The sequence below is a fragment of the Cervus elaphus genome, chromosome 33, assembly GCF_910594005.1.
Source record: "Cervus elaphus chromosome 33, mCerEla1.1, whole genome shotgun sequence".
NCBI lineage: Eukaryota > Metazoa > Chordata > Mammalia > Artiodactyla > Cervidae > Cervus > Cervus elaphus.
In genome coordinates, this window is record NC_057847.1 from 29,245,556 (window position 1) to 29,268,017 (window position 22,462).

The 22,462-nt window shown below is 39.5% G+C and overlaps 1 protein-coding gene across 1 annotated transcript in view; it reads right to left on the bottom strand.

Moving 5' to 3' along the window:
- Nucleotides 1-22,462, bottom strand: part of MYO3B (myosin IIIB) — a 405,543-nt gene that overhangs the window by 241,937 nt on the left and 141,144 nt on the right. Inside the window, exon 9 of the mRNA XM_043894526.1 lies at nucleotides 8,299-8,454. Coding sequence (XP_043750461.1) covers nucleotides 8,299-8,454 — 156 coding nt within the window. The remainder of the gene's footprint in view (nucleotides 1-8,298; nucleotides 8,455-22,462) is intronic.

Sequence of the window (22,462 nt, forward strand, 5' to 3'; positions counted from 1 at the left end):
AAGAGGAAGCAAGTAAGTAAGACTTACTGGGAAAACCTCAGCAGTTAAGCGGTGAAGTAAATATCTGTTTTTAAAGGTCATTGCTGCTGTTTGAAAAGAAATCAGAAAAGTTGAGGTCATTGTTTTAATCATTGTTTTAAAGCCTTAGGCAAATTGCAAGAGTATAATCAAAATCCATTAAACAGAGCAGGAAACAACCAGCAACTTAATTGCTCTACCAAGTAATACTTGGTAATAGACCCTTGGCATTTGAGGGTTTAACATTTGTGGTTTCAGCTAATCCCAAACCATCCACTGGGGAAGGAACAACATGCTGGATTTTGCGATTTTCCTGAGGCCAGAAGTTGAATCCACAATGGGAGGTTGTGAGGTGGGAGAGGGTTGAGTCACAGCATAGCCAACCATTGCTTTCCCTGCCTCCACTCCCACTGCAGACAGTGGTTTTTACTCTTCTCCCACTAACCCTTGTGAAGTGTTTTTTAATAATTCATGTCTTCTCTAACTTTGATAGTGACAGGACACACCAGATGACATTGATGAATTCAGGGATTTCCAGAAGTGAGTTGGGGAAAAAGCCCTTTTGAAAGTCAAAGAAATGGGAGCTGATGTAAAGGAAATGGCCAAATTGTTTCACAGAATCCTTGACAGCTTAAGTAAAAATGTAGCTGTAAACTGTTTTTCATGGAATATCAGGGTTATTTAACCTCCTTCAAGAGAGAGTCAGCCTTGGATACATAACCTCTCTACTGTTCCTGAATTCAACATATACTACAGCAAAATTATAAATTACTGGAAAAACTTAAATTCCAATAGTTTCACTCATTTAATCAGCATCAAGAATTGGTATCAAATCTCAGATAGCACAACATAATGTGAAGTCGGAATGGATCAGTCTAGCTGTCCCCCAAAACTGTACCATTCAGAAGAGCTAGAATGCTTAGACCAGGAGAGAGCACCTGGGGCCTCACCACTTAAGCCCTTTTTTTATTCTGTGAATGAAAAATACTGCCTGCCTTATCAGTGAACAAAGGATGTTGCAGCCATCAAGCCATCACATTACAACCTCACTGATGGTGAGCTCTGAGGAAATTCAGGATGGAAACTGGATGCCTGATGCCCACCTGCTCCAGCCACCCTGGATGGTGCACCCCAAGGAGACACAGAATGGGAAAGCACAGGATGCTGGCCCCAGATAGCTAAGGTGCATATCAAAGGAATGACTCCAGGGAGCCCACAATCTTGTATCTTCCCATACATAGAGAAGCGCTAAATTCCTTAACTTGAGATATCTGGTTTTCTTTAATTAACTGTAATCTTCGGATGTTCTGACCATTTGGTCTTCATTGCAAAAAAAAAAAGAAAAAAACTTCTACATATCCTGGATCCCCACCTTGCCTCTTTGGAGCAGTTCCCCAGAGTTACCTGAGATGTTGTGTCCCAGGCTTAAGTCCTCAGTTTTGTCCACCAAGTAAAACATAACTCTCAATTTTTAGGTTGTACATTTTTTTTCAGTTGACAATATACAGTACAGATTCTGCTCTATTGTGAATAAGCTCCCCGTGATTCCTAACCTCACTCCTGAATATTCATCTTATTTCCTCATTACAGCTGGAATGGACCATTTCCCTATAACATTCCTGTTCACCCCTCCCCCACCTTCTATCCACTTACAGTGAGGGAATGGGGGAAAGGAGCAAAGGAAGACTCCTTGCTCCCCTCTGCCTCTTTCCATCCATTGTTCTCCCTGACCAGTCTCTCTCTTTTAAAAAGTTCACATGACACTCTTGTGTCATCTTCTCTAGCACTTGACCCCCATTTTCCTTTCTCTCTACTCCTTCTCCTGATACCAGGCTTCGGTTTTCCCATACTCTACCAATCACTCCTTGTTCTACTCTTTACCCCCTTCTCACTACTGCACTTGACTAGTCTTTTGCAGACCTGCCCCCATTCCAGGCATTAAATACATTGTTCTTGTCTTGATTTTAATTTTAAAAATTTGGAAGTCAACACTATCTTATCACTGAGACAAGAGCTGGGACTTTATTTTTTGGGGCTCCAAAATTACTGCAGATGGTGACTGCAGCCATGAAATTAAAAGATGCTTGCTCCTTGGAAGAAAAATTATGACCAACCTAGACCACTTATTAAAAAGCAGAGACATTACTTTGCCAACAAAGGTCTGTCTAGTCAAAGCTATGGTTTTTCCAGTAGTCCTATATGGATGTGAGAGTTGGACTATAAAGAAAGCTGAGTGCTAAAGAAGTGATGCTTTTGAACTGCTTTTTGAACTGCTGGAGAAGACTCTTGAGAGTCCCTTGGACAGCAAGGAAATCCAACCAGTCTGTCCTAAAGGAAATCAGTCCTGAATATTAATTGGAAGGACTGATGCTGAAGCTGAAACTACAATACTTTGGCCACCTGATGGGAAGAACTGACTCATTTGAAAAGACCCTGATGCTGGGAAAGATTGAAGGCAGAAGAGAGGGGATGACAGAGGATGAGATGGTTGGATGGCATCACCAACTCAAAGGACATGAGTTTGAGTAAACTCAGCGAGTTGGTGATGGACGGGGAGGCCTGGCATGCTGCAGTCCGTGGGGTTGCAAAGAGTCAGACACGACTAAGTGGCCAAACTGAACCAATCACTTTGTTAATTCTTTTCACATTGTGATTTCAAGAGCCTTCTTTGTTGATTCTTTAAAAATTTTTATTTCTCCTCTACTGGAGTTGTCCACAATTGTGCTGTGACTAGTTCCCAGTAATCTCTCAAAGGTTCCTGAGAACTCAGCTCTACAATCTCTTTTCTCACCATCCTTTCACCGCATCCGCTCTTTGTCTTCATTGTAACTGCCCGTCCCCTGACCCAGACACATGTTCAAAGTCAGTAAACCACTCTGGCTTCACTTTTCTTCCACACTCCCAAAAGACCTCAGGGATACACTCCTACTCAGATTCTTTTGCCCCCATGTCCATCCATAATGTCTATCCAAGCCAGTCTCCAACCTGAAGAAGACCACAGTATCTGCTTTGTGTCCTCCTGCTCTTGTGGCTAAGAATTGCTAGAGATGATAGATGGAAAAGGTGACAGTGTTAATGGTACAATTTTACAGAGGTTCTAATGCCAAATGGTCTCCTGAATGTTCTACATGCATTATCTTAAACACTGATTAATTCTACTAAAATACATTGCTATTTGATGAAGTTCCACCTGGGTTTTCTGTGCTATTGAGTAATAGTTACATCCATCTTTAATAAACTCTTTATCATATTCGTCATATTGGCTATTTCAAAGATTTAACACTTCCCTGGAGCCCACAGCCCATTTCCAACTTTGAGACCACTTTGCTTACTTTTTTGCAAAGCTAAAGACCATAAATTTCCTCATAGCATCTCCTCTTCCCCCTGCCCTTCACATTTTCTGGGTATCACATAACCTTTCTGTGTCTTTCCCAACCAAGACGTGTTTTCTAAGGTCAATCTTTCTCTGAGGCGCTTGATCCTCCCCTCTTGTGCTTCCTCTGTTACCTTCTCTGTGTTTTCAATGTCTCCTTCTTTAGAAGATCCTTCCCTTACCTATCCAAGTTCTTCCCCATTATGCCTTCTGCTGCTTTCTGCTCCACAGCCCCCTGAAAATACCAACTTTTCTCTCCTCTTGGGAAAGTACTAAAGTGGATAGAACATTCCCTGCCTTTGCAGGAACAGTAAAACATGTCCACCCTATAGGCTATAGTTCTCATTTCTCTATATTAACTCTCAAAACTAAACAAGTCTGTGCAGCTGAGGGGCCCAGTACTGTCTGGACTATTGAAGAATGCTTCTTTGGGCAGAAAGCTAGAACCTTTGTGTAAATCTGTAAGTACACAGCATAGCATGGACTGTGTAGGGCATCTGATAGGATATGAAGAGGAAGCAAAGCCTTTTTACTGGTCTTTGTCTCTCAGTGTCTTGCAGTTTCTATTTGATTGCAGTCTGAACCAGGGTAAGGAGCCCAATTCGGGTAGACCCTGTAACACTTCTCTCTTTCCCTAATCTCTCTCCAATTCACCACTAAATCCTGATGATACTCTTATCGTAATATAAGGTTGGTGCAAAAGTAATTGCGGTTTTGCATTGTTGAGGTTTGCCATTTTATATTCAAATACATTCTCAAAGAAATGTGGTTAGGTTATACATCATTTAAACACACTTCTTTATGTATTTTTTTTTTTTTTTGCTAATGACGTTACTTGCTATCTATATTTATTTTAGACTGGGGAAACGATGTTAGACAGAAAACAAATTCAAGTGATTTTCTTATTCAAGTTCAAAATGGGTCGTAAAGCAGCAAAGACAACTTGCAACATCAACAATGCATTTAGCTCAGGAGCTGCTAATGAACATATACTGCAGTGGTGGGTCAAGAAGTTTTGCAAAGGAGACGAGAGCCTTAAAGATGAGGAGCGCAGTGGTCAGTCATGGGAAGTTCACAGTGACCAACTGAGAGCAATCATCAAAGCTAATCCTCTTATAACTACGTGAGAAGTTGCTGAAGAACTTCAACATCGGCCATTGTATGATCATCGCACATTTGAAGCAAACTGGAAAGGTGAGAAAGCTTGACAAGTGGATGCCTCATGAGCTGACCAGGAATCAAAAAAATCATCACTTTGAAGTATCGTCTTCACTTATTCTACACAACAACAACAAACCATTTCTTTATTGGATTGTGATATGTGACAGAAAGAGGATTTCACAATGACTAGCCTAGTGACAGGACTGAGAAGAAGCTCCAAAGTACTTCCCAAAGCTAAACTTGTACCCAAAAAAAAGGTCATGGTCACTGTTTGGTGGTCTGCTGCTGGCCTGATCCCCTATAGCTTCCTGGATCCTGACAAAACCATTGCATCTGAGAAGTATACTCAGCAAATCAAGGAGATGCACTGAAAACTGCAATGCCTGCAGCTGGCATTGGTCACCAGAAAGGGGCCAATTCTGCATAACAACATCTGACCGCACATTGCACAACCCACGCTTCAAAAGTTGAATGAATCGGGCTACGAAGTTTTGCTTCATCCACCATTTCACCTGACCTCTCACCAACCGACTACCACTTCTTTAAGCATCTTGACAACTTTTTGCAGGGAAAATGCTTCCACAACCATCAGGAGGCAGAAAATAGCTTTCCAAGAGTTCATCAAATCCCAAAGCAGATTTTTATGCTCCAGGAATAAACAAACTTACTTCTCATTGGCAAAAATGTGTTGACTGTAATGGTTCCTGTTCTGATTAATAAAGATGTGTTTGAGCCTAGTTATAATGATTTAAAATTCATGGTCCAAAATTTCAATTATGTTTGCACCAAACTAATATCTTCTGTTATTTACAATTGCCACAATCTGCTCTCATCCACCCTCCCAGTTCCAACTCTGTTCAACTCCATTCCATCACTGCAATCAGAATGGTCTTCCTCAAGCACATCCCTGCTTGAAATCCTTCTGCTGCTCCCAAGTGCCTAAGAACACATCCAGACTCCTTAGCCCATCTTGCCCTGGCCCCTGCCTGCCTTGCATCCCCTTCCCCCAAGTTCCAGCAACACCAACCAATTGTTCACCAAATCCCCTAAGCTCTCTCTTCAGCCTCTGTGTCTGCCCTCTGTGCTCATCCTTCTCCATGTGGAATAACTGTCTTCTGTTTGTTCTTCAGGATGGTTCAAGGATCACCTTCCCAACCCAACAGTTTCCAGGGTTGTTCCTTTCCCAAGTACTCTGGGAAGTACCCCAGGAAACCTTCTATCCAGGTACTTTTCATGCGGAGCTGTTCTCATCTGATTCTTGTCTATTTCACACACTGGTCTATTAGCTCTTTATCAGGAACTGTATCTGATTTCCCTTGTAGTTCCTCTGTTTGGCAGAGGACTTGACACATATACACATATAAATGCCTCTAGAATGAATAAATTAGATTTTAAATAAGAGACAGAAATTTGTATTTCTAACATTTAATATCTCTGTACTGTTTATTCTCATGATGTTGTTTGGTAAGTAAATAGAGATAAATTTCCACAGATTAAGGCCAAAAGAAATGGAGGACTCTGAATTAAAAAATCTCAATGTATTCAACTACAACTACTGCTAACAATGACTGAGTTATCAACTGAGTATCAACGTTATCAGAGTTATTTAACTCTGTTATCAACGTTAACTATTTTTTAAGGTATTGAACTCTCAAAATTATCTCCATTTCACAGATAAAGAAATTTTGGAACAGAAATATTTAATAACTTGTTGATAAGTGGTTGAGCTAGGATTCAAACCTGGCAGAGTCAGGTTTTTTTTAAAACCACTGCATTGTACCACCTGCTGTGTTACCAAAACTGTGCAGAAAAAAAAGTAAATTGGGTATTTGCCTCACTCATCTATGCACTTATCCCATTTATTCTTTGCTTTTTCCACCTTAACTTGGGAACTCACAACTTTAAATATATTGAATTACCAGCATCAAACATTATCTAAGAATTTTTCTGGATGGGCTTAACAAATACCTATGTAGCCAGCTCCCTGCCACTGCTAAGAAGAAGTGATAATATAGGATAAGTTGTAAGATGTGTCAATTACACGCATTATGTTTCCTTTAGAATTAGTTTTACTTTCTCCTAAAGCAGTGCCTGCTTAAAGTTTTGACACCTATTTGTGAGGTGGTATTTTTTTTAGTGACTTTTTCAAAGAAACATACACTTCTGAGTGAAACTTTAGATTACAAAGACCCTGAGAGAAGGGTCTTTGACCCTATGAGGCCTTTGACATCAAAGGAATTAACAAACATAAAGAGAAATTAGAGGGGGAGGTGAGAGAGCCTGGAGTCCTGGCTTTCTATGGCAAATTGAGAAAAATCTTTAAAAAGAGGACACACATCTGGACACACAAAATCAGACAAAGCTGAATCACTTTGCAACTTAGTTTCAGAAATTGCTCTGCAGCAAATCAGAAGAAACAAGAAGATACCTGACTCAATGTAAAGTGTTTAAATGCGGGGTTTGCTTCTCCCTCGGTTTGTACTTTATTTTCATCTTCATTTCTCATGGCGGTTTTGTGTGTGTGCATGTGTGTGTGTAAAGGTGAGTGGTAGAGGAGTGGTGGCTGGCATAGGAACAAAAGCAGAAGAAGAAAAGAAGATTTCAGTTCTCTGAGGCTTAAACACAAATTCTACTGCTTCAAAAGGCACCAAGTGACAAGAATTTCTCTACCCTGTAGGCAAGCCATAGAAATAGAAATTGCAGTGGAAAAGGGAAAAGAGTAGGAAAAAATTTGTTTTGAGCTATCAAAAAGGGAACCTGGTGGTGGTGGGGAAAAAATCAGCAAGATATATTCACCTTGAAACTATGCCTCAAGCTTCCAGAGTTCTAATGCTTTTTGATTTGTAAATAGTTTTCTGCAGAATACATGAATATTTCCAGAACTTGTGACTTGTGATATTTTAGTTTCTTCACCTCCAGTCCTTTGAATGTTCTTTTAATAATAATGGATTAGAGCTTATCTGCATCCTGGCCAGTTTTATAAAACCAAGTAATTGCTGAGCTGGGGAAGTAGCTTTATTCACATTTAATTTTTTTAAAGAGAAATTCTGCCACCCTCTGGACAGAAACCAAACATCTATTTCTTAGAGACCACCACAGAATACTGTCTTAAGGAACTGCCCTTGAAAATAAACATTTTTTTAAAAAAAATCTACCCTATAAAAGTAGAGGAGGGGGGAATCACAGTTACTTTAGATAGCATAGACAATATCTGGGGGGAAAACTCATATAAAAATACTAAATTGCTTCTAAGGAATTTTTAACTAAAGAAAATGGGCTCAAAGCACTTTAGAGAAAAAATCTTCAGTGTTGAACTCATAATCTTTCCAAAACCACTTTATAGCCTACACTTCTGCTTTCCAGCCTGCAACAGCCAAGTAAAGATTTCTTGCACAATCTCAGCCATGGCTGGTTTCACCCAGTTTACATTATTGGTGGAATTTTGTTAAATCTACATGTATATTAAATATATATGTGTGTTGGTTTTTAACTAGAACACTAGGGCAGAGTGAGATTTCAGCCACTCTGAGACAAATTAGCCGTAACAGCACAAATGGGTAGCTTGTTTCCGAAGCTTTGCTGTTGTCATCCACTGAGCATGGAGTACTTAATGTCATGTAAATGAAACTCAGAAATGCAGGGATGTGATAATTACCAGTAATAGTGCTGGGTAAATCAAAACACATGACATGCCATTTTTTATAAATAACCAGAGAGAGGAAGCAGAAAAATGCCGAGGACCATACCTGGTTTTAACAACAGGATTTAGATGCTTCTGGTCTTGGAGGACCTTGGCCAGCTGCTTCTGCAGAAACAAAAGCTTCCCATGGACTCCTTTAATAAATGGGTGGTCGAGGAGATGTGTGACCGAAGGTCGCTTTTCAAAATCCTTAATGAGACACCTGTTCACAAAAATCAACAAACAGTCCAAGTATTATCTTAGACACCTGGCTTCTCTGTAAATATGGGAGAGAGGAGAAAAAGCTCATTTATAAAACCTGATCACTAACCTTACATAGCTGTTTTTTCATAGGTAGCAGAACATAGAAAAAAAACATTCTCTACTAGTCAAATTAGTCAAAATATCAGAAATATATTTTAGTATGCTTTAAATATGTATTGAAAACACAATGAATTTAATTTGAAGTATTCAAAACACTGAAAAGATAGACTGGTCAGACTACATTTTCATTACAAAAAAAATGTTTACAATGGGGTCAAGTTGATTAGTCTATATACTTTATTTTAGAAGCATATAAAATTATATATTATCATTTAAATGAAATCCTAGTATATGAAATGTCCAGTATTTGGTGGTGGGGGAAATACATTTCGGAGTTTGCAAGGACAGAAATGAATCATAAAGAAACCTTCACAGAGAAGATTCAACTCCTTGATTTCTAATGCCTTCTGAAGAAGCAGAAAAACCTCAGGACAGGAAGTGACTACAATATAATTCCGATGAATTGGAATGGAATTATTCAAACGGGGAACAAAAAGTCCATTCAAAATGGTAAAAACTGGGTTGCATTTAAACTCCTCTGTGGTTAATTGGTTAAAACTGCACGGTTGTAACCACTTTCTGCTTCAGATTCAATGCCCTTTTCAAAGAAAACAATGATTCAGTACATTTTGCTGTGTGCTGTATGTTATTAAAGATTATTTTGACACAGGAAATTTCTAGTGAAATTGAATCTGATGAATACCCCTCCAATTACCATCGCATTTCCATTCTGAGTAGCTGCCCTTGACAGGAGAAAGAAATTTCAACATCCACATTTAAGTTATCAGTCCTTAGTTCACACTGGAGGCTTAGGGTAAATAGTAGATGCCTTTCTGCCCACTCCATAAAATAAACGTTTTCAGTTTCCCCAATAGTGACATGCTAGCAACATGTGAAACACAACATATTTAAAATAATGAAATGCACTGACAAATGGTAAAACGTTCAGTCTCACCTTGAGCATCTTTTCAAGACATTTAAGACACAATCCTCAACTGTTGGTTTTATTAAAAGGCCTTAATCTTTGCCCTTCAAACTACTTTTGTATCCCTTGACTTCTAGTCCTGAAAGATACTTGGTAAATTTCCCAGTTATTTGGTTTTAGAATTGATTCAGGGGATTTCCTATCTATTGGAACTGGAGCTTTCAACTAGAAAAGCCAAAAGAACCCAGACTATCTCCATTCTGCTGCCTGCACAACTATAAATACCACCTCTGTCTTGCTATGGGAAGAAATCAATCATTTGAATTTTATAGGTCCAGGAGTCTTTTGTATCTATTAGTTTTCTTATAAAATAAAAAATTAGTGCCCAAACCTGAAAAACACTCTGTTCATATTTTTAAATCATCAGTCTTCCTGGGATTCCATGTACATTCATCTATATATAATTATGTGACTACCAAAGGAAAATAAATGTTAATAATTCCCTAAGCACCTGGGAAAAAGAAATTTCTGGATAGTTTATGGGGTCATTAATACAGGTGTATGGCTTTATCATCTTGGTTTGAGGGATGGTATATGAAAACTTCCAAAATAAAAACAGTCTGTGTTCTCTGAGAGTTCCTACTGAAGATGGACATGGTGGCTTCACACCACCACCCCTACCCAACCTGGATAGGAAACCAGACACTGCGGGGACCCCTAGCTAAGCCTGCCCAGGGATATTGTGAGGGCACATTACATCTGTCTCCCATCACCAAACAGCCATGCCACCTGTATATAAGTACATGCCCAAACATGGGGAATGCAATTCCTTAATAGATTTTCCCACCATATTAATTCCTTTTGCTTTCTGAGCAACTCTCAACTGCTTGTTGACTAGCCAATACTTAAATAGAAAACTCAAGGAGGCAAAAAGTGAGAGGCATACAATTAATAGAAAATTTATAGCAGGTGAATGGAAAAATGAGTAGGAGCTGCTTCTGCCTTCTCCTTCAGGATAGGTACCTTGGAACAGTGTTCCAGGTACTCAAAGCTCCTTAGACAGGGCTTGAGACAGACCAGGAAATCCATACTCCACCCTTATGAAAATAGGTATCTGCTGGATTCTGGAGATGCAATTAAAGGTGCTATAATATCTTTCATAATTTTAGCACCCACTGGAAGAGCAAGGTTGCAAACAAGGTTACAAGATCCTTTGGCATTTTGGAGAGGATTTTTCTCTAGATCACAAGGCGAGTAAGAGGAATGAGGATAAATAATTTAGTGAGATAATCAGACAAGGGAGAAATTAACAAGTGGATCCGTGATCTCTTGGGAGATTAAAAAAAATAAAGATGGTAGGCATTCTACTCTTTGAAGGAAAGACCAAGAGGATTTATTTGTTAGTTCTCTCAGGAAGGCCCAAGTGTGCTGAATGTCATACCACTGGATCAGCAAAACTGAAACTGAGTGTATATGGGAAGAATGCTAAGCAGAGGTGTGACATATCCAACTGCATTGGAGGATTTTTAGGAGAAGGACAGGAAGACCTTGAGGGTAGAGCCTTATTCTAAAACACTCTTGCATACTTTTTTCTCATGGGGAGCAAATAGCCAGGATGAAATGGACTTATTATTTTACTGATAAATAAAAGAAAGTTCTGTCTTAGGAACAGATATGGCTGGAAGTCAAGCATTACTAGATACCAGGTCATTGAAATCATATCTTTTCATTTGTTCAGCAAATATTATACAACCAGAATCAGTCAAAATATATTAATTCATAAAAAATTATGACCCTTTTCCTCAAAGATCTACAATGTGATTTTAAAGATGAAAGGACAAGAGGAACATAGAAAACAGCAGAAACCAGTGTTTGATTATTTAGAATGAAAAAGTCACAAAAAAGCATAGGGTTTTGGAGCTAAAGGACCAAGATTTTCTATCCTAACCCCGCTTTTACAAGGTAGGGAAGTTGAGGCCAAGTCCTGATAGTGATGAGACCACTTCCCTGGCTCCCACAGGAGAAACCCCCCTACTCTGCAGTGTGGGGGGAGCAGTCAGGTAAGCCTAGTGGAGAGAATGAGAATTGAGCTGAATTTGGGGAGAAGTTTTGGAACTAAATTGAACTCAATTCCGGGAGAAGATATAGAAGACATTTCCAGGTTGGGAAACTGGATCAGCAATGCAAGAAGCCAGATTAGGCAAGCTGTGTAGTTAGGAACTCAGGAAGCCACCAGAACGTTGACATTCACCTCTTAAGCTGCCTCCTTTGAATGTCTAAGAACAATTCTTCACTTAAGTCCTTTTGCCAACTTTACTTGGGAATATTCTTTATTGTTTAAGATGTTGCAATTTTGTGCCCCAAACCCATAACACTATGCTTGTCAGCTTGTCATTCTGTCTTATTCTCCTTTCAGGCAGGGATTTAGTGGATTAATATAGATAGAGTTGACAGTCAAGACCCATAAGAACTCCATGTCCTTTTTTATAGCATGATTAAATCCTCTAACAATGTGGAGAACAAACATGGAAAACTAAGGAAGTTATAATATGCTTATTCATTTCAGGATTTCTTCTTAAACCAGGGATTGCAAATTCCAGATGCAGAATATTTTCTCCCAGCCTGGGATTCAACAGTTTTTATAAGAACATGCATAATACATTGACCTCTGTGTGGGAATATAGGGGCTGGCCAATGTGAGGTAAGTTGGGTGAAACACTAGACTCATGAGACATTCCACTGAAAAATGAAACTAGTCTTCTGGTCAAAAGGTTGGGAAACACTGGTGATTCCCTAAATCAAGTAAATCTAGAGCTTCATAGTACATATGAGCATATTAAATGTTCTTAGAAGTATGGAGGTAAAGAAAACTCAATTTTGTTTAGGTCCATGTTTCCAAACTTACTTGGCCACAGATCCTTTTTTGTATCAATGGAACCAGAGCCCTGCAAATGACATCCTTGGAAGCTCTGTTGTGAGCAATTAGTACCAGACTTTTGCAAATAACAGCTGAGTCTTCATCTCAGCTGATTGAGGGGAGACACTCAGAGCCCCTAATTTTCACCAGCATGTTTGAGATACCTGTAGGCTGCATTTCTGCAGAAGACAGGGTCTCAAACTGGGGAAATACATTCTCCAAGATAACTTCTTCCCAGAATCTTTGACTCTGGAAAAAAGAAATTGAACAAGGACTGGATTAGGAAATACTGCTTTTCCCCCCAAAGTTGTAAGTAATTTTTTCTTTCAGTTCCAGATGTTTTAAAACTCTTTTTTAAAAATCTGGATTTATGTGTGATTATCTCTGTGCTAAGATACAAAACAAAGGAATAAAAAATTAAAACTACCATGAGATGTATTACCTGGATTTACAAGGCCATGGACGGTGGTTTTGAATATGATAGAAAAGTTCACCAGAAGAAAAAGGAAGCAAACTTCAGCCCTGAAAGAAATTAATCCATTACCTAATTTGAAATTCTAGTACCTTCCATCATGCATTCTTGGCTGAAGATTAATTCTCAGAATTCATTAGTGTCACCACATTAAACACAGGTTGTTGCAGCCATTTGCTGCAATCTCCCAGCCTGGCTTCTGCCAGAATCAGGGGGAAAATAAAGAGCCATTTCTTAACAAGAAACAAGGTCAGACTTCTGTGTCAGGCTCTGGAGCTGGCAGTGCTTGTGTTCCTTTTGTTCCCAAATGATCACACTGTCAAGATGCACCTGCCTGGTCGCTGTAAACAGACATTTCATAACTAAAGAATCAGGTGCCTTCAAGGGGGAGCTATTTATTAAGAGTCACGAATGGATGTTTACTGATGACTAAACTACACTTGATAAAAGCAGCTGAAAAGTCAAAAACTAAAAATACTGGTGAACTTGGAGACAAAAACAGAAGAGGGAGCAATTATGTTCCACATGTTGGGACAAAACTAGACGAAAACTTGAGATTTATGTCTCTTCTCATTTCTTTTTTAATATGCTGTCTTTTATACTTTCTGCTGTTTTCTTGTGGGCTTTCTACTTAGGTTGTTAAATGTTTCCGTTGTTACCGAGTAGCTGAACGTTCTTGATCTGAGCAAGCATTTCCCTGCCCCGTGATGCACTGCATCTGTAGTCTGTATCATCGGCAGACAGAAGCCTGAGTGAAAAAGAGGCCTCTGCATGAAAAGAAGAAATCCTCCAGAGGGTATACTAATTACAGGTTAAATATCACAGCCCATGGTGCTGTCCTGGAAGGAAATTTCCACTTTGGAAGACAGGACTATGACAATCACAGGCATTTTCCAAATATGACTAATGCCTCAAAAGAAGGCAGGCTGAGAAACTTGACATCCATATGTAACAAAACCAAATCTCATTTGGTGGAAGACTTAGCTCCATTTCAGTTTTCATGTTCAATCTGCAAATATTGCACACGGTGGTGAACTGAAATCATACACTAAGTTCACATGTAGTGTAGGGAAGTAGGGTCCTAACCTGAAACAGAGAAGAGAGGACCAGAAGTCTGTTTCTCAGCGAGGCTGATCTAGGGTTATCAATCAGAGAAAAACAGTCAGTATTTGCCAAAAAAAAAAAAAAAAAAAAAAAAAAGCCCTCAGAAGATAGGATGGAGGGTTTTAAAACAGGAAGCTCAGTCCTTATTATGAAATGGGTAATGGGAGCAGATCCTGTGTGGCAAAGTAGGAGAGAAATTGCAGAGTGGCAGGACCACAGGGCAGCTGGCATCTTGCCTGAGGTCACTAGGGTGAGAAGGCAGGAAAGAGTTAGAAAGATGAGTAAGTCAGCACCACCTTTAGACAAAGTCATCAGCACCAAAGGTCCAGAGTGAGTTCAAAGAAACACAGGAAGGAAAGAGAAATGGAAGAACATGGCATGTGCATCATGGCAGCTGGAGAGAGTCCTAAAGCAAAAGGAAGGTCCAGGATGGGAAGGTGGCCCTAGGGCAGAGAGCCACCATGTGTAACCTGGAATGACCCAGGATTGTGGCCTGCGTGACACCTGTGAACACAACTACCTCTTCGTGTTACGTCTATGTCTCTGATTCCATAATCAATAGTAAATAGTTAGAAAAGTCTAGACTGATTCATTGTATTCTTAGGGAAGGTGATTGGTAACAGAAATTCTAGATCCTCAACATAGCTTGTCTGGCAGACAAGTTGAGGGCCACAGCCAGGAAGGACTGAGGGAAGAAGAGTTTACTACACCACAAAAGAACGAGTAAAAATGCAAGAGGCAAAGTGAGGAGAAGAACCAAAAGGAACCAGGCCAGAACTGAGGAACAAGACAAGATGGGGGCTCAGGGGACACTGAAGCTGAGGAGAAGCCAAAGGAGAGGATGGTGGCAGACGTGCAGTCTTATTACCGTTGTTGTTTCCACTTCTTTCTTCTGTTTTGGTTGTGCTTTCCACATTGCAAAGACTGGGGGTGAGCACACCCTCTAATGGACATGCTGTCACCAAAAAAGATCCCCATGTCCATGTCTTAGGACTAAGGCTGTCTTAAGGACTGAAACCAGAGGGCCCAAGTCACCACCTTCTCACTCCTCTTTTTCTTTCTTTCTTTCTTCCTTGATTCAGAAAAGTATCGATACTTTGCAATTAAACAAATATTTCTCCAGGTAACTCTGGCCATATGGTTCAGTCAGGGTGCTGGAAAAAAAATGAACCATTACTTCATCGCACAGCTCCAGCAAGTTTATTGGACAATTAATCCATATTCAGATCCCACCATCTGGTTCAAAGGGTTGGGGAAGGTGTAGTCCTGGGAGATGGGAGTTCTCTGAGGGCTCCATCTCGCAGGCCGTGGCTTCCCAAGTATCTGGGAGTTGGCTGTTGCTGCAAGTGCTGCTGAACTTCCCCTGCAACAGCCAAGCCACTGCCTTTGGGACCTCTGTGAGGGGCTGAGGTTGGCCACAGGTCAGCCCTAAACTCAGCCAGGAAACCAGATGTGGGCCCTGGCTTCTGTTAAGAGGTCTTTGCTTCCGGTAGAAATTAAGGTAATACTTGCTTAAAGCAGGTCAGGAAGATGAGGAACAAAGAAGGAAGTTATGGCTGAGCCCAGAAGGAAGTATGGTTATGTAAATGTCAGTGAGTCAGAGCAAAAAGTTCATTTTAAAAAGATATTAATCTTTACATTAATTATTCATATAACTAGATTCATATAACACATATATTATTATAGCCAAACTATTATTAATCTTAAAATATTTTAAATAGTCAGTTGATTTATTTAAATGACAGTATACTTAATCACTATTATTCTCTCAAGCATGACACATGTACTCACTCATTTAAAAAAACTGGGGTGCCAATCATTGGAGCAGTAATGTACAAAGGTTAAAAGTCAGGGGTTAGGATCAAACCTAACTACTTCATATAAGTACATGATGATACACAAGTTAATTCAATTCTCTGGGCCACAGTTTCTTCATCTGTAAAATTGTAATCAAGTCATTGTAGGGAGTAAATGAGATGATCAATGTTCAGTGCCTAGTACATAGTAAGCACTCAATAAATGCCAGCTCTGGGGGCCAGCCACTGTACTAGGTGGTGGGGATACAGTTAGTCAGTTCATTGGAGGAAGATAGCATGGCATATGCATGGATAAAATGGCATATCCAATTCCAAGCAGGATGAGTGCTATAAAAAAAAAAAAAGGTTAAAGTGCAATGGCTCCTTGAGTCAGATTTGAATAATTTGAATAATTTAACACGTGCCCATTAATTACCTACTTTTTCTCAATGTTATTCCCACCACTCAGGATAAAATTACTATTTGATAGATGTCCTAATCAGAACTTTCAAAGTTCTGAGGAAACAGAGAATTTTAGGCCCTGACAATTCAGCAAAAGCAAAGAACTTTGGCATTTTCAAGTTCAAGCCTTTGGGCACTCCTGTTTTTGAATGTCTGGCTAATTTCTTTGATTCAAAAATCAATTTCCATTTTGACAAACCGTTATGGTCTGCTTCTTAGTCCAGGTTTAAGTGCCAGGAATGTATGAATTCTAATCTTTCCCTTGATCCTACTTGCCATGTTGTCTGGGATTAAATCCATAATTCTTATTTGTATGCATTTTTTCTGAGGAATGGGAGGCAATGGACAGTACCCAGCCATTCCCTATGAGAAAAGAACAACCAGTTTCATAGTGCATGACCATTACAGGTAGGACTACTCCAAGGCTGGAGTGGGGGGCAAGGAGAGTACAAAATAAATAGAAGATATATGCCTTCCCCCAAAATTTATCTTCTGGGATAACGCCAAACTTACACATAAGAAACATTCAGAGATCCAAGTGAGATTAAATTCATTGATTCATTCAAACACTTACTAGGTATTTACTGTGAATGGCACTGTACCAAGTATTTCAAAGAAAAGATGCCTGGAGTGAGATGTAAACTTTTATGGAACTTAAAAACAAGCAATAGGATATAGACATCAATAACAAGAATTCAAGGCTAAAAAGTGTAACCACTAGAGTGGTTCAGATGAAGTAAACAATTCTAGCTAGGTGAACAGTGTTTCACTGGAGAGGTGATATTTAGGTCTTAAATTAGGAAAGCAATATTGACCGGAAATACAAGAGAGGAGCACTCTAGTACAGAACACAGTAGGAATGGAAGTCCATTGGCTCATATGGGGAACAGAGTAGAATAGAATAATACAATTGTAATATAGATGGGGTGAGACCAGGAACATCTTATGTAGAACCTAGAAGATCATACCATTGAGTTTGAGTTTTCTTTCTTAGTCACATTGAAGTGGCTTTTTTGAACAGCAAGATAACACAATTACTTTAAAAAACAAACTGGAACTATACTAGAAAGTAAATTAAAGGGAGGGAAGTAGGCAGGGAAGGGATCCATTTAGGAAACATACAGTCTGAATTAAAGAAATGAGGGGAAAAATGATGGCTGTAGCTGTGGAACTTGAAGGCAAGTCAAGAGTATGGAAAGAAAAAAGAAAGAACCATCAATGGAATCTTACACCAAGTTAAATCTAAGGACAGACCTGTAGCTAAATCTTTGTGAACATAACAATCTACTTTTTACCTTCACTATCCAATTACTATCTGTCTTGATGAAAACCAAAGATCTTTAAGTTACCAATTCAATGGTCTCTCCTCATTCTATTCTCTGTTCACTGATGACCACCACTGATTTGCTCCTCCTTCTTAAAATATTCTCTTTCCTTGCCTGCAATGATGCCACATCTTTTAGTTATTCTCTTACTTCTCCCTGACCACTTTTGCTCATTTATTTTCACTACCAGGTGGAATAAGATGACAAGGTAGAGGAGAGAGGGTCTACAAAGACAAGCCCCAAACAAGGAAGAATGGAAGTAGAATATCAGCCTTTATGCCCACAGGCTTGGAACTTGCTGCTGAACAACCTCAGGCCTTACCTGGTGGGTCAAATGACCCAAATAGAGAGAGTATTTATTTGCATCCTATGGAGAAGGCCATCTTTACTCTCACAATTCCAAACAAGTCTACAGATTCTACTGCAAATAAGTGAATTTAACTACAGTGCACATGTCTGGCACAAAGTGAAAATTAAAAGTGTAAGAAAAGCAGCAAAAACTACTCCATAAAATTTACAGTTGATTACTGCAAATCACTTTTATAATAACATAATGAGACATAATTCATATACCATAGAGTACATTCATTTAAAGTATACAATTCAAATAGCATACTCACAGTTTTGTAACCACTAATAATCAATTTTTAGAACATTTTCATTGTCCCCAAAAGAAGCTCTATATATTTTAGCAGTCACTCCCAATTTCCCTTCAACCTCCTTAGTCCCAGGTGACTACCAACCTACTTCCTGTTTATATGGATTGTCTAGTCTGGACATTTCATATAATATGTGTGGTCTTTTGTAACTGGCTTCATTCATTTAGCAAAATATTTTCAAAGTTCATCCATGTTGTAGCATGTATCGACACAACATTCCTTTTTATTGCTAAATAATGCTCCATTGTAAGGATATATCATACCTTGTCTATCCATTCATCATCTGAGGGACATTTGGGTTGCTTCTACTTTTTGACTACTATGAATAATGCTTCTGTGAACATTTGTGTACAAGTTTGTATGTGGACATATGTTTTCATTCCTCCTAGGTGTATATACCTAGGAGTGGAATTGCTGGATCATATGATAACTTTATGTTTAAGCTTCTGAGGAACACAAGACTATTTTCCAAAATGACTGCATCATTTGAAATTCCCACAATCAGATACGATTTATTTTTAATATTTCATCTTGGTCTAGAAATAATTTAAGGCATCTCACAACAACATGTGTTTAAATAAAATAAAATTATCTTGCAGTAAGGCAAGATAAAAATAATTAAAAGCAGAAGAGAAAAACAAAACAAAGGGGAAACTAGGGAATGAAAATAGGAATTAGAATACCAAATAAACCACTTTGTTAGAGGTGGCCACAGATTTGGTTCCAGGCTCTCAAGCAGCCAATGTGAAAGGGAAAACACAGTCTGTTCTCTATTCTTAAAATTCACTATATAAAAACAGACCAGCTGCTTGAAGAAGGATGATGAAGATGATGTTGCTGTTGACTGGTAAAGAGACTAGAGATTTACAACTTTCCTGGGTTTTCACAGAAATGACTTCATATAATGTAATGAATATTATTTCCCTCTAATAAACATGGCCATGGGTTTCATAGGGCTGTTTCTTATATTAATAACATGCTTTAATCCCAACTGATATCTTGTATCAAAGAACCATCAAGTAAAAACATTCTCCCTGGGTGGCCAAGGAAACACATAGTTCTCTGATCTTAATCTAGGCTTTATATCTACTAGCAGCTAGGTGAATTTTTATACAGTTAAGTCCCTTGATTCAGCACATGCTGAATGTAGCATCCAGATGCTGACATCCATCAAGGAGAAGAAAGGCAATGTGCCAAGCTACTATGTGCTGTTCATTGCAAAGAAAGGAAAGAAGATGGCTAAAAAAATTTAGCCTATCAATCAAAAGCAACTCAAAAGTCAGGAGGAGGCGAGATTGGGAGGGTGGGAAAAGGACTGGAACATCACATCAGTTCAGTTCAGTCACTCAGTCGTGTTTGACTCTTTGCGAGCCCATGAACTGCAGCACACCAGGCTTCCCTGTCCATCACCAACTCCCAGAGCTTGCTTAAACACATGTCCATTGAGTTGGTGATGCCATCCAACCATCTCATTCTCTGTCTTCCCCTTCTCCTCCTGCCTTCAATCTTTGGCAGCATCGGGATCTTTTCCAGTGAATCAGTTCTTCGCATCAGGTGGCCAAAGTATTGGAGTTTCAGCTTCGGCATCAGTCCTTCCAAAGAATATTCAGGACTGTTTTCCTTTAGTATTGATTGGTTTGATCTCCTTGCAGTCCAAGAGACTCTCAAGAGTCTATTCCAACACCACAGTTCAAAAGCATCAATTCTTTGGCACTCAGCTTTCTTAATAGTCCAACTCTCACATCCATACATGACTACTGGAAAAACCATAGCTTTGACTAGATGGACCTTTGTTAGCAAAGTAACGTCTCTGCTTTTTAGTATGCTGTCTGGGTTGGTCATAGCTTTTCTTCCAAGGAACAAGCGTCTTTTAATTTCATGGCTGCAGTTACCATCTGCAGTCACTTTGGAGCCCAAGAAAATAAAGTCTCTCACTGCTTCCATTGTTTCCCCATCTATTTGCCATGAAATGATGGGACCAGATGCCATGATCTTAGTTTTCTGAATGTTGAGTTTTAAGCCAGCTTTTTCAGTCTCCTCTTTCACTTTCATCAAGAGGCTCTTTCACTCCTCTTTGCTTTCTGCCCTAAGGGTGGTGTCATCTGCATATCTGAGGTTTTGATATTTCTCCTGGCAATCTTGATTCCAGCTTGTGCTTCATCCAGGCTGGTATTTCGCATGATGTACTCTGCATAAGTTAAATAAGCAGGGTGACAATATACAGCCTTGATATATTCCTTTTCCAATTTGGAGCCAGTTTGTTGTTCCATGTCCAGTTCTAACTGTTGCCTCTTGACCTGCATACAGATTTCTCAAGAGGCAGGTAAGGTGGTCTGGTATACCCATCTCTTTAAGAATTTTCCACAGTTTGCTGTGATCCACACAGTCAAAGGCTTTATTTCATAAGTGACATGAAAACAATAGGACAGTCACATTTGCTCTTAAATGATGGCAATAATGATTCCAACTAAAATTTCAGGCTATAGTATATAGTGGAAGTGGGAGGAGGATTAGATTAAGAAGAAAGATAATGGCCTAGTTCAGTCGTCTTGCTGGCATTGTGTCTACCCATATTTAGTGCCCTTTCTTTTACATGTGTTCTTTTGGTAAATATTTAAATTGACTAAATACTTCTCTGGTTGATTGCCAATTGTATGAATATTATTGATGATATTCAGTCAATTTGGGGAAAATAAGCTAAATCAGGTTTTCATTAACAAGCTAAAGTGAAAGTGAAAGTTGCTCAGTCGTATCCGACTTTTTGTGACCTCATGGACAATACAGTCCATGGAATTCTCCAGGCTAGAATACTGGAGTGGGTAGCCTTTCACTTCTCCAGGGGATCTTCCTAACCCAGGGAGTGAACCCAGGTCTCCCTCATTGCAGGCGGATTCTTTACCAGCTGAGCCACAAGGGAAGCCCAGCCTAATTACTACTGAAAAGTCTGGAGAAAATACTGTCAGATAATAAGGAGTTATATAAGATTTCCCTGGCAGTCCAATGGTTAAGATCCCTGTGCTTGCACTGCAGGGGGCGGGGCTCCATCCCTGGCTGGGAAAGTAAGATCCTGCCTGCCTTGCAGCAAGGCCAAAAAAAAAGTAGTTGTAAATGTCTTATGCAAATAAGGATTTTGCACAGCTATTGGCTGCCTTGGTTCCTGTTTGTGAGGATACAAACCACTACCAACCCTGTCACCTGCCATCCCTCTGCCCAGCTTCTGACAAAAAAGAACTTTCCAAGGTGATGATCTACAAAGCCAAAGAGATTGCTCCTTTTGCTCTTGGGAGAGACAGTTCTTCCTGAGGAAGTGGTCACCCAAGGAAGCCAGTTAGTGCTGTGCCTTTGCATTTAGACCAAAAAATGAACACCAGGGAGGCCAATACAGAGTCTTGTTCAAGCACTAAATTTTTGTATGATAAAATATTTTTATTTTTTAGGCGAGGGAAATCAACTGCCAAAGAGAGCCTGGGGAGTCCCTAAGGCCCCTGCATTAACATGAAGGAGCAGAACAGCTCCATCTATTACATCAAAGCCTCATCAGAGACCCTAATCCTTTCTGAAAGGAACTCTCAGTCAGCCAAGCCTTTAATTTGATGCATAATGGGCCCTCTAATTAACCCTTGCAAAGCAAATCATAGACACATAGACACTGCAGGGAACAAATGTTCTTGGGGGTTGATAAAGAAAGTGGGGGTGGGTAGTGTGGATAGCTTCTACTCCCACTGTTAGTGATCTGACTCCATGCATAAGTTTCTAAATGGTTAGCTTCTGTTTTCCTTTTAAATTTTCCTTATTCTCTCTAGAGTGAATGTGTCACTTGCCTGCTCTGTACTGGTGTGTCCTGAGCTTCAAGCGACTCTAACTCAGTGACAAGCATGGACAGGTGATGCAGAATGACTATGTCCCTAAATACACTCATAGCAGCAAATCAGTGACATGATAGGCTATCTCAGGCCATTTAACCACCCACCCTGCTCTAGGACAAACTACTTGTGCTCAAAAAAGAAAAAAAAAAAAGTAAAAGAGTAGGAACATATGCCTGAGGGGAAGAGAGAAGGAAGAGAGGGTAACAGCTCTAGTATTTCTCTGATGTGTTCTAATTCAACAGAATATGTGTAGATTTAAAACACTGTTGATCCTCCTTGTGGAATCCTATTACTGGACGTAGACAACTGTATACTACGTTGCCAAGGACAGGTAACAGGTTAGATGGGTCATGGGTTTCACACTAGTGTGCATTAATAAAT